Here is a 13,274-nt window from a genome sequence, read left to right on the forward strand (position 1 = left end):
GCACTGTTACTCAAGTAAGTATAGTATGATAGCACAGGGAGCATAATATATTGGATAAAACATTACAATGTAAGACAGGAAACCTGAGTTTTAGTCTCTGTTCTGCCTCTGCAAATTAGTAAACCTCCGCAGTTCACTTAATCACTAGTCCCTCAGCAGTTCTTAATCTAGAATTTATTAGTTTACCTGTAGAGATTTCAAAGGAAGCAAATTAACTACTTTTATGATTGACTCATCCTAGAGAACATTCAAAGAAAAGTCATAGTAAATATTGTTTCTAAACATCTTCCTAACAGGAAAAAAAAATTAGTTTTATTCAGTCAGTTGGGAATTGAAGGTAAACTTGAGTTATTCTTACCTTCTATTTTCACTTTAAGAATTTAAATATTTTGTGCTTCCAAGGACAGACAATTCTAAAATTTGCTGTTGTTTACCTGGTACTATACTAGCTCTGCCCAGTAGGTTGAGTTGTCAGCCAACCCACAGGGTTTAGAGATGCAGGTGACAGAGCCTCAATAAATTCCTCAGCAAGTTTAGAGAGGCCAGAATGGAATACCTCAAGGTCACAAAGATGCAAATACCAAAATAGACGGAAAAGGGGAGAAACACTGACTAAAAGAATATCCAGAAAAAATTTAAAATAGCTGAAAATACATCTTAAAAGCATTCCACCAAGCAGAAAGACTGATATCTTAAGTAATAAAAAAGAAGTGGAAAAATGTCTATAGATCCTAACTTTCAAAACCCCAAAGAAACTTTACACAGCATCTAAAAAACCAGATATCTAAGTCAGTAAGCACTTACTAAAGCTACCATGCGGGAGGAATAATATACATATGCATATATGATATGATTCCAAATATTTAATACAAGTTTATACATAAATACATACACACATAAATATATATACACATATAAAATCACAGTAAAATCATCTAAAAGCCAATCTGATGAAAATGTAATCTGCTTTATTTCTGGATTTTAAATTAATAGATTTTAAAAATACACGTTTCAGTATCCACATAAAAGGATACTACCTATTTCAAAGAGTTTCAAAGATTAAAGATGAATCACTAAAACACAATTTCTAAGCCATGAAGCACCATACATTTGTTAGTTAACAGGTTCATAGCAGCATTTTTTATAACAGCCTAAAATTGTCAGCAAACCAAATGTTCACCAACAGGTGATTCAATAAACAAATCGTGGTACTTCCACTATTCAGCAATAAAAAGGAATCACTACTGGTATGTGCAACAATATGGGTGACTCTCAAAATAATTATGTTGAGTTTAAACCACCCCCCCCCCCCCCGCAAAAAAGAAAAGGGTATATACTATCCGACACCACTTATATAAAGTTCTAGAAAATGCAAACTAATCTATGGTGAGAGAAAGCAGACTGCCTGGAAGGACAGAAGGGAGTAGGGCAGTGAACAGTCAGAACGGAGGAAATCTCAAGGGGCACCAGGAAACCTCTAGGGGTGATGAATATGTTCATTATCTTGAAGGTGATGATGGTTTCATGAGTGAAAATGTGTCAAATTAAATTATAGACTTTAAATGTGTGCAGTTTACTGTATATCAATTATACATCAATAAAGTTTTCTTTTTAAGTTGAAGATTTGAATAGGTATCCGATTTGTCTGCTCTATATAAAAAACATACATATCTTTTTTTTCTTAAAAAAATAAACAACTTACTTTGCATTTCCAGCCATTGGTTGGTACTGATTTCATAACTGGTTGAAGACAAAAAGTATGATACCCTTTGTCACACGTATCACACACTAGCATCTTGCTATCTTCTCCCGATTGTCTAAAAAATAAGATAGCATTAATGATGCCTTATCTTTAAACTTATGTTTGTAACATAAGTAATCATGAAAAGAATCTGTCCTGGGAACTGCCCAGTTCATAAATACCCTCCGTCTCTGTTTTCTCTATGCACAGATAATGACAGAGTTAACCCTCTAGAGGATGAGACAGAAATCTTCCAAAGGTCCCTAAAGGATTATCCTTACTGAAGGCCCACCTATGGTGAACCCACATTAGTCATTTTAGGGTCCTGCAAAGAAGGAGGGGTTAAGGCAAGATGAATGACACTGATCTTTACTTCTTAAACATCCCATGCCCACCCTTTTTTGGGGAAGGAGCTGTAACTGATAGGTGATGCTGCATGGAAAGGAACAAATCTTGGCACGGTGAGTTGGAAGACACTGTCATATAATAAAAAGAGGATCAAATTTGGATCAGACCTACAATTGTGTTCAGACTTCTGTTTTTCTAGCTGTGTGACTCCTGAATAACTTAGACTTAGTCCGCTTAGTTTCAGGTACAAAATGTGAATGATAATCAAAGATTACTGTGAGAATTAAATATAATTCTGGCTGAAGAGCTAAGAATATCCATTAAGCAATAAGTGCTAAATAAATAGATATAAGAATAATAATCTTGTTATAATTATTAAGAATTGTAATTGAAAACCTAAAATCTTCCCCTAAACACTTTTCTGCCCCAAAGATTGGGCCCCTGTCCTGTCCATGATCTCAGCCTTGATTCTTGGCTGTTAATCACTCTCAGATACTAAGAATTTAATTCAAGAGGAGGGGTTAAAGAAAAACTAGGGAATGCAAGAAGAAGAGCTGAGAGAGGAACCGCTGAATAAAACCTGGGGATAAACAGAAGTAAAAAGGAAGATGGGTTAGTTGGCCTCCAGTAATTTCTTATTTAACTTAATAAATTCTACATATAAAATTGCACACTTTGTCTCTTTAGCTACATGGAAAGATCTTGGAGGAAAAGCACTCTTTCTTCAAGCTCTCTTACTCCTTCTCAAGAAGAAGCCAGGCACAGATACAAGGTATCAAATAAATGTTTACAGATATTTTCTTTAATTTTTACCAAAATATAAAAGCACGTGGTCCTATTTATTCCACATAATTCTAAGATATTGATGCTTATTGTTATCAAATTCAATTACAAATAAAACAGACCGAACATGGCAGTGGTGGGCATCATTTCTCCTAATTACAAAAGTCCTCAGCCTGTAAACAATTTGAAGACTGCTGTAGATGCAGGTAACATCCCCAGATTATCATGCTAATTAATTAGTAGCATGAGAAAAAAAATAATCACAGAAAAGACTGGAGAAATGACCAAAGGATGGAATAAAACAAATAGGAAAAGATAACCCCATTACAAACATTTAAATGCCATACGATACTTTGTTTCAGAATTATGGTGAAAGTAACTGCCTTTCCCATAGATACAGATTTCTTTTTAAACAGTAGACTAGGTATAAATTGTTCTTCCTGGAATAGAAATTGAAACTTATCACTGATTCTTTGGTTCACTCTAATAACTACTTTCCATAGTTAGAGGTTTATTTTCCTATTAAATCTCCTCCCCAGTCTCCCTCAGAAAAAAAGCTGCTTTTTTTTTTTTCTAATGCTTATTTATTTTTAATTGTTAATATCATTCATTTAAAATTGTTGGCAAATTTAAGCTGGCTTTTTAGGCAACCAGAGGAATTTAAATTATTAAAATTAGTTTTTGTTTAGACTTATTTCAAAGTAATATGTTAATAAATATCTAGCAATTTCTAAAGACATGATGAAGTCAGTGTGAATGAATATAGCTGCAGTATGAACAACCTTTATCATATTACACAAACCTTTAGTACCTAATAATAGGGTCTCTCTTAAACTCAATACACACCTTTGAGTTGAAATTAAAACTTACTTGCAGTTCTGGCACACTTTGCACTCAGGACATTGCCAACCTGCACGTTTTAATGGAGTAACCGCTATATCCAGGCACATTCCATGATAGTGCTGACCACAAGTAGTACAAAAGAACTGATCTAAGAGGTCTCCCGGGCTGTCGCACACTGCACAGTTTGCATCTTCCTTTGCTATAATTAACAGTAAAACAACGAAATTGTTGTATAAGAATTTAATATTTTTCTGGCTTTACAGTTTAAAAATCACTTGAAGGGAATTTTCATGGTAAATCTTTCAGACACTTGAAATTATCCACATTGAACTGATATCCAATCAGAATAAGGTCTCAATTAAAACATTATAATATCTTTAATCTAAATTTAATCACATTTAATTTAATCATATAGTTTTGCAATGATCTGTACCTACATCTACTTGAGACCATAAGCAGTTCTTATTTAATTTTATATCCCTAATACCAATGATATGCTGGGCACCTAGTTAATGTTCAATATATGCTTGCTGAAAAGAACCAAAAAGGAAAATATCAACTGAGAGACGCTTTGCAGTGCAAAAATAAACATTTTTATTTGAGTGTTAAATAGGTTTTGAAATTAACAAAATCAGAGACAAAATTAAGAAATGTTAATATCAAGTAGATTAAGATGCTTCTTAAGCATAAACACTAATTTTTATTCAAGTCAAATAAGGGTTTTTTAATACTGGAAAATATATGAGGGAGAACATTAAAGATGGAAGCTACATATTCATACACAAATACAATACTTCATATACTAATTCTATATTCATCTATATTAATTGCCAGTTGTAAAAAAATTATGGACATCGTCTATCGCTAAATGTGGATTAAAAGGAATGGCACTTTTTAACAGTTCTTATACCATCTAAAATAAAAAAGAAATGTAAGAATAAACTGGCTTGCCAAGTACACAAACTCATGCATATTACAATATAATAAGGAAAAGAATGTATTCTAAAATCATACCAATTTGATGATATATACAAATATGTCTGTAACTGACACTTAATGTTCTCAACTAAATGGTCTGATTAGCTGATTGTCCTAGGCCTGTTTTAAATTGTACATACGATTTTTTTTTTTCCTCTTTCGCTTTTTGAAGATTTGGTCAGTCCTCTCTGGCTATAAGCCCTTTCTACCTGCTTTCTTTCCCCAGTCAAGTATCTTGAAACAGAGTAATAATCTATTCCTTTTCCTTACGCCAAGAGTTGGCAAACTGGTTTTGTGGGCCATAGAAGTCTTTGGCATACAGAGTTTTTGTTTTTATTTGAGAGTCCTTTTAAAGTGGTAAAAAAACATTTGCAGTTTGAGGGCAGAACACAAACAGGCCCTAGGACACATCCAGACTGTAAGCCGGGCCCCTGGTGGCTCCTCAGCCACCGCTCATCTGAAGCTACTTTGATGAGGCCACCAGTGGCCTATGAAATCCCGTGGTTACTTTTGAGGTCTTACCTTATTTGCCATCTGCAGCATTTACATCCACGCCCACACTGAAATTTCCCACCTTGACTGACTTCTATGATGGCAGCTTTCTCCAGATTTCTCCTTAGGCTCCCCATGCCTCCGATCTCCTCCTGCTGTGCTGGCTTTTGTACCTCCAGAAGCCCTCTAAATGCTGGAGTCTCTTAGGATTCCATCCTCTTCCATCTTTTCTAATTCCCCATGGTTTTTCTTTGTAATCACATCAATTCCTACATCATAAACCACCACCACAGTTCCCAGATCTCTATCACCAGCCCCAAACTTCTTTCTGAACCTCAAAATGTTATTTTCAAGTCTTACTGGACCTCAATAGCCAGGTGTTCTAAAAATACTCAAACTCAACACCTCTAAAACTTTTTTAAACCTAAACCTCTCCCTTCTTTCTCGACCTGCTGAGTAAAGAAACTTTAGTGTCACTATTGACCCTTAACTCCTCCCTGACCCAACACATCCAATTGGATACCAGTTCTTACTGAGTAAACTTTTTATATATCCTCTTCCATCTGTTTGTACAGTTCAGTCCATCACACTTCGTCTTGGTAACTGCACTTATCTTCTGAATGGAATGCTCGCTTAGGGCTCTGACCTCCTCCCTAAATCAGCTAAACATCCAGAGCAATTTTCTAAAAGTGTTATGCCCTGCGTAAATTAAAACTTTATCAATACCTCCTTTCTTGCCTTAAAATAAAAAAATCGAAAATTTCTACTTTGAGGCAAAAGAAGGAGTGGGGGGGGCTTATCTCCTTTTCCAACTGAATCTCAGAACATTCACTATTTCCTGGTCAGATCAAGCAGTCTGCTGTGCATGTAACACAACAGACTGTTCAACCTTTGTGTACTTGTACACATTCTGTTCTTTCTGCCTGTAATTTTATTCCTTTGTTGTGCCACTAGCCCATTCCAAAGAGGCCTTTAAAACTCTTGCTCAGACATAAACCCTGACTATCTAATGTTACCACACCTAAATGCCCATTTAGTTGTTGATTATTCCTTTCCCCATATGCTTAGAAGAAACTGTCATATAATCAATTAATTATAACACAATACCGTGAACCCCTGAAGAGTAGCAACCTTGTCTTTTTCAACTTCATATCCTCAGTTGCCAAGCACAAATCAATTCTTATATTTTAAGCAAAGGAGTTGCTTCTAAAATCATTTTTAAGTGGCCCTTTAAATGATAGGCGTTTAAAAGAAAGCATTAATTTTAAAAATGAAATTACATGTATTAGTTCATTTTTTTAAAATAAAAATGGAAAAACAGAGCAAAGTAGTTTTCTTAATACTAAAAGAGAGTTCCATATTTACTCATTCAAGCTAAGTACATTTAAAAACTAATCTTTGATTTTTGCCTACCCTCAAAACTTACAGAAATTGGGGCAAGTACTGGACTCTATCAGATACTCAGTTCATCTTTCTATTGTAATTTGCCAGGAACACTATCTAAATACTTCTGTGAAACTTTCTAGAGTCTGCTACCCTGCCACTTCAACTTGCCATGGTAGCTACTAGTCACATGTAGCTATTGCACAATGGAAATGTGACTAGTCCAAATTGAGATGTGCTATACATATAAAATGCACTCTGAATTCCAAAGACTTAATAGGAAAAAAATATTAATGTCACTATCTCAAAAATTTTATTAATTACAAGTTGAAATATTAACATTTTGGATATATTGGGTTAAATATGTATTTTTAAAATTAATTTCAAATAAAAAATTTTAACATGACCACTAGAAAAATTAAAATTACATATATTGCTCACATCATATTTCTATTGCACAGCACTGTTTTATACAGTGAAGCTCATTCTGCAACAAGGTAACTCTGTGTATCACTATAGCAGAGATTACTTTTAATTCTATGACAGTTTCCACCAATTCCTTGATGACAATACTGTCATGTTGTATGATTAGTATGCATCATTTAACAAATTGGGCAAAAAAAAAAATCCATGTGATATATTCAGTCCAAAAACATTTACTCTGCATTATATAAAAATAATAATAGAAAAAAGTTGGTTCCAACCATTTTTCCAATCTGGGCGAACATACAGAAATATGTAGAAATACTAAAACAGCCTTTTGGAGGGCATGCATTAAGAAGATGACATTACTGGATGGCTTAAGTGTCATGTCAGACATAAGTATATGTACATATACATACATATATGTCTGAAAGCCAAAGAGGCGTTAAGCTTGAAGCAATAATCAAATGACTAAGTGAAAATTTTCTTTAAGCAGTTGGGAAAGCAAAATAGATTGAGTGAAAGACTAAAGCTAAAGACAATTTAAGAGAGGACAGGAGTAAAATCCAGGTTAATTTGGCTCCAAAGATCATGTTCTTTAGTACTAATCAATATTGATGCCCACTGGAAGGGCAAAGAAGGTGAAGAATAAAAGTACAAAGGAAAAGTGCCAGCACAGGCATAGCATGACGCAGCTAAATGATGTAGGGAAAGCAAGAAAAGAGCAGGAGAAACAGAGAATAAGCTTTGGACAGGCCACTTCTTCCTAAGTGACAGCTGTGACAAGAGAAGAAATGGAGGAAAAGACAAAAACATGGAGCTTAAATTAGATGGGAGCTTATCATAGATCCGTAAACATGGTCAAGTTGGCAGGTGAGACTACTGCTTAAGAAAGTCTAGACAGCACATAAGAAGAGAAGCACTGGTGAAGAGCAACAGTCTCAAGTCAAATTATTATCAGTGAATTTAAAAAGGACTAAATCAGCATAGCTTTGTAACTTCCATCGACATTATAACTTCCATGGTCTATGTTTCCATCGCTGGCAGGACACTATGCAAGGTGATTTGCCTATCAAAATGGAATCTCTAGAAAGAAAAAGTAAATCACGGATGTTGTCCAGAGAGGCTGGCCCACAGAGTAGGCAGGTAGGTTAAGAAAGAAAGGTCAGGGGGCTGACAGAATTTAAGGTAACAGAAAAGTAGCAGGACTTGGTGTCAAGAGAGACCAGACAACTAAGAAAATGAGGTAGGAGTTAAAAGTTTAAATGAAGTAAAAGAAGAAAAAGCTGAGTGATGAAAGTAAATACGCTGGGGGAGAGGGAGTGGATTAAGAGATGTAGCATTCCCAGGTTTAAACCTTGCAAAGACTTCTCACTTGAAGACAGAATAAAATCCAAACCCCTTCCCTTGTTTACAAGGCCTACATGATCTAGTCTTTGTTCACCTTGATGTGGTCTCTACTACCCACCTGGGAGACACTAAGTTCCAGACACAGTGACTAGCTGTCTATTCCACAATCACGCCACGCTCCTGCCTCAAGGCCTGCGCAGTAGTTGTTCGCTCAGCCTGGAATGTTGTTTCCTCTGATCTTGCATGGCTGGCTCTCTGCCATTCAGCCTTCCATGAGAGGCAAAATACTACTCAGGAAGTATATGTGGCTATGTCCCTTAGATGGATATTTAGCGTAAAATTTCCAGGCAAGGTTAGTGTATACTTGCATCATCGTGAAAATAAGGTTAGAGCCATGACCGGCATTTTTCTAAGACAGAGCACCCCAGAATTATTTTCTGATGAAAATGCTGGTCTTGCTCACAGATGCGCTCTTTTTGCTGGGATGTTTTTTTCTAATGAGGTCCATGTTTTTGTTAGATTTTTCAACTTTCATAAAAAGATGTCAATCTTACTCCTAACTCAGTTAACTACCACAGTATACTGCTCTGTTCTTAGCCAGCAGCATCAAGTATTATACTCAATGCATACACATAACTTAGATAAGAGCTAAAATAACTGCCTTTCAGTACAGCAATTCATAATATATGGTACAATGCTACATGATTTTCATTGTCATTTAACCTTCATAATAACACTGTCATTTAAGATATCCCCATTTTTCAAACATAAAAAGTTAAGTGCTTTGTGCTATGACGTACAATTAGAACAGCTAAAAATACAAATGGAAGATTTTATAAGACTATTACGCAGTCTTGTATATTACTGCAATATAGTCTATCTGCAATACCCTCTACATCCTTGCATTAAAACAGATGCTCAGAAAGCTGGGTACGTAGACTGCGTTGTTTAAGATCCCCAAGGAGCAGAATTTACTCAGCTGGGCTTTGGTTTTATACCACTGACTTATTTTGAGGGCTGTTATAAGAAATTGCCCTGTGGGGTTTGTTGTTTATACTGCAAGACAGCTGCTTGAAGACAGTTTCTCACTGCCATATATAGTGTACATACAGCATCAGTATCAAATGAATTCTTATTCCTACAAATCAGGCAACTGTTCATATGCCCTTCTTCATGCTGACTGCTGGAAAGCTCTGGAGCCAGATTTGTGGCGTAGGCCTGGGAAATACACATTTATTTTGGGTATCAGCCTCACCATATTACCCTCCCATTTATTCTATCCTTATTTTCCCTTCCCACTGGCCAAATTTTCTTGCTTATTTTTAGTCTTACTTTATCCTACTGTTCATGTATTTGTATAAGTCTCCATAAGCCTACTTTGGAACGGGGCAAGGTACCAGTAATTTCAGTATATCTTTTAGCTTTATGTTGCCAGCATGAACCTTTCACTATATGCATGATAAATGATAACAAATCATCTCACCTCAGTTCTTACACTTCATTATTTTATAAAACAATTTATGATCCCTAACATATAAATGTATATAAATCATATACATTATGTGAACAGAGTCTGCAAAAGAAAGTAGTACTGCCAATAAGTAATAGAATTTCTCACATTAGAAACAGTCATAGAAAAGTTTGCATGTTTGCATGTTGTTTACTGAAGTCTAAATCACAACCACCTACAAAAGGCTGAATAAAATTTAAATTGTTAAACACACCCACAGTTGTTTTATTCAATTGGAAAAGTGTGTTATACCACCCAGAATACAATCAGCTCTGATGATTCACATCATAGTCTGTGTACTTAGTGAAGTAATTCACTATATGAGGTCTTAAAATAAATAACACCCATTACAGCAGCTGTGCATGAATGTCGTTTTTTTCTCCCAGATTTAACAGTGTGTAATCCAAAACATTTTTAAAACTTTAAATCCCTTATTAGCCTAAATACAATGTGACATTTCAGTTTGCCTTACCTATAATTTACATCTGTATAGTGATTAAGGGCAACATGATTATACATGTAGACATAAAATAACTTTAACTGAAGATAAAATCATGGTACTGAACAAAGAAAAAATGATGATTATGAAATCTGTGTTTGAGATTACTTTAGTTTAAGCCTGAAGTAGCTATATTTATGTTTCACAAAGCTGGAAAAGATAGGAAAAAAGCCTTTACTGACATTGCTAAGAATACAGGTAAAAGCTAACAATTAGGTAACTAAGAGATGACATAAAAAAAAGACTGAATAAAGCATCAAAGAGATTTCACAAGCAGACTGGAAATTCAATTTACTAGGGGAAAAAGATCCCAAATCATGCATGCTCATTGGAAATCCACATACTAGGAAAAAAGTAAGATCTCTATTTAATAAGGATAGGAAAGAGTTATAATTTTCTGTATAACATAAATTTCAAACATTTAAACTTTTTCACCTAATTATAAAATACTGTTTGGAAAAGAAAGAAAAAAAAAGACAACTGAGGATTATAGATAACAATAACCAAGACAGATGAATCAAGAAGAAGCATTAACGAGATTTCTATTATGACTATCAGGACTATACATTTTCCAAGATTTTCAAAAGCGTTTGGTGATCCTATCAACATACATCCTGAAACAACACCTGAGTGAACCATCTTCTGAATCTCCAACTGGGTAGTCTTTTTAGTGTAAAAGACACTGAACTAAAGACACTGTTTAATTTTTTAAATGACCTACTTTCATAGTACATATTAAAATACCATATACTCAGCAAGTTTAACTTTCTACGGTAGTTATATTTTTTAAATAAGAATAAAAAACATGCAAACTATCTTTGAATTTCTGAGGAAATAACTCTCTGGATGTCACTTCAATGATACTGTTGGAGCAGGTTCCCCACCCCGCCCCGCCCCTCACCCCACCCAAGGGTCTCTTGTGAAGACCTCTCAGATTATCAAGATTATGTAATGCTACCTTTTACCACAAGTAGAGTAACACTTAGGGAACTTAAACATTTGTTATTTTAAGTAAATACACTGATAAATGTTTTTAAATGTACCTGTAGTAAACTTACATCTTTCAGGAGCTTGGTCAATGTGCTCTGGACAAAGAAGGAAGAAGTGACTGAAATCCTGAAAGGTGCCGGCTCCAGCAGCACAAGGATAATGGTACATCTGGGTACATTTCTCTTCACAGCATTTGATAGTGGCTCCAAGGTGCTTACAAAATGCACATCGCTGGAAGGGAGGAAAGGATAAAGAAATCTCCTTATAAAACCTGGAAAAGCAACACTCAAATGTGGGGCTAGGAAGATATTCAAAAGTCTTTGTACATTACTAGTAAAACAATTTGAAGCCTGCAGAGCACTAAATAAAGGATCAGTTAAAAGGATATAATCAAAGTTCTCTGTCCAGTGCTTGGTACATATTCATCCTTCCATTCAAGTTTAGAAAGTTAGCATTTCACATTTTTTTTTCTATTGACTTTGTCAATACAACTACCATTTTTAAAAAACTAATAATATGGTTAAAAGGGCAGGTTTCTAGTTGGGGATTATTTTTAACAGGTGATTAGATCCCATTAATAAACAGATAAAACAAATATATACTATTTCCAAAATCTCTTACTATTTTCACCCTGCCTAAAAATCAATATGAAGTAAACTAGTCAATCACAGAATAAGTTAATGAGTGGCAACTAAACGGTTAAAGGCACACATACAAATCTACACACTTCACTGTAGCAGTTAGTTTCAAGTTTCTTTAAAATGCTGGGCATGTGAAGAAAAATTAAGTCATCTGACTTTCTCCTTCCCCCATTCCAATCTGCCTCTATCTCTTGCAAGTGGTAAAATCAAAGAAGTCTCAAACGAACAACAGGGGAAGTTTAGTGCACCTGAAATGTGTAAGAAGTCAGTATGAATTATCTAAGAGTAATTCTTTCCCTAAGAATGATTAATAAACCTCCTCATCCGCCCAAGCCCACTTGGGGCATCATCACGTATAAAATCTCTCTCTGTGTGTAGGAGATGCCTAGCTGCCCTTCTTGCATATACTTCTGTTTTAGTATTTATGCTATTGCATGGTAATTACTTATCGGTCCTTTTTTCATCCAAGATCTTTGAGTAGAGGAACGAGATTGTACTAACTTTGTATTCTTGGTACCATGAATGCTGTTTGACACAGAAAGGCCCTAATAAACTGGTGTTCATATTTATATATATTAAATGGACTTCACTTTTGGTAATCTTACTGTAGGTGTGGCTCATGACTAGCAGAGCTGAACTAACTGAAGCCAAATGGGACGGTACGTGGTAAAACTCAGGCTCAGGTAATAGAGTTGCTAACATTACTATGAATATCTTCACAGGCTAATATACTGATTCCATATTCGGCTAGTCAATTAGAGAATACAATAGTTTTTAAATTATAAATAATTTCAATGTCTTGCATGTAAATCTACATAAGATATCACATGCCATCAAACTCTTCCTCATAACCATCAGTCCACTGCACTGAGCCAATGTAAGAAAGTTAAGTGTCTCTTGGTTTGTCTTCTACACATTTTGGCTGCAGGCAACAAGACCACTGTAGCTTCTAAGTAACTCATAAACACTAGTTATATCTGTGACATTTTAATTTTATATAATGTCCACAAGTTCACACACTAACACACATTTCAGTTGTCTTTTTGTAAGCAAAGGTATTACTGCATTAACAAAAACTGAAGAAAAGAAATAAAGCCTTCTTTATCTTCACTGATAAAGTATAATAATCAGCTTTTTCCAAACATTTATGTCACAACCTCCCATGGTATCTAAATATGTTTACTATATTAACAGAACCCAGAATTAAAGACATGTATAATATCTAGGTAGTCTGAGTATCCTTGAGTCAATACTGGAAAGGTCAAGGTAATGTTGAGGGAAGAAAGTACATTT

At 35.0% G+C, this 13,274-nt stretch overlaps 1 protein-coding gene across 29 annotated transcripts in view; it reads right to left on the reverse strand.

Moving 5' to 3' along the window:
- KMT2C (lysine methyltransferase 2C) overlaps positions 1-13,274 on the reverse strand; it is a 277,595-nt gene that overhangs the window by 117,374 nt on the left and 146,947 nt on the right. For 22 of the 29 annotated variants that reach the window (XR_014246661.1, XM_082398907.1, XM_082398896.1 and 19 more), the window contains 3 exons: positions 11,394-11,571; positions 3,743-3,914; positions 1,703-1,817 (listed from right to left, as the gene is read on the reverse strand). Coding sequence is in view for 28 of the 29 variants with exons in the window: in XM_082398907.1 (XP_082255033.1) it covers positions 1,703-1,817; positions 3,743-3,914; positions 11,394-11,571 (465 nt within the window). In the remaining variant the exon portion in view is untranslated. The remainder of the gene's footprint in view (positions 1-1,702; positions 1,818-3,742; positions 3,915-11,393; positions 11,572-13,274) is intronic. The other 7 variants (XM_082398916.1, XM_082398915.1, XM_082398914.1 and 4 more) reach the window with 1 other exon arrangement.

This window comes from Balaenoptera borealis (assembly GCF_965194805.1).
Source record: "Balaenoptera borealis genome assembly, chromosome: 7".
NCBI lineage: Eukaryota > Metazoa > Chordata > Mammalia > Artiodactyla > Balaenopteridae > Balaenoptera > Balaenoptera borealis.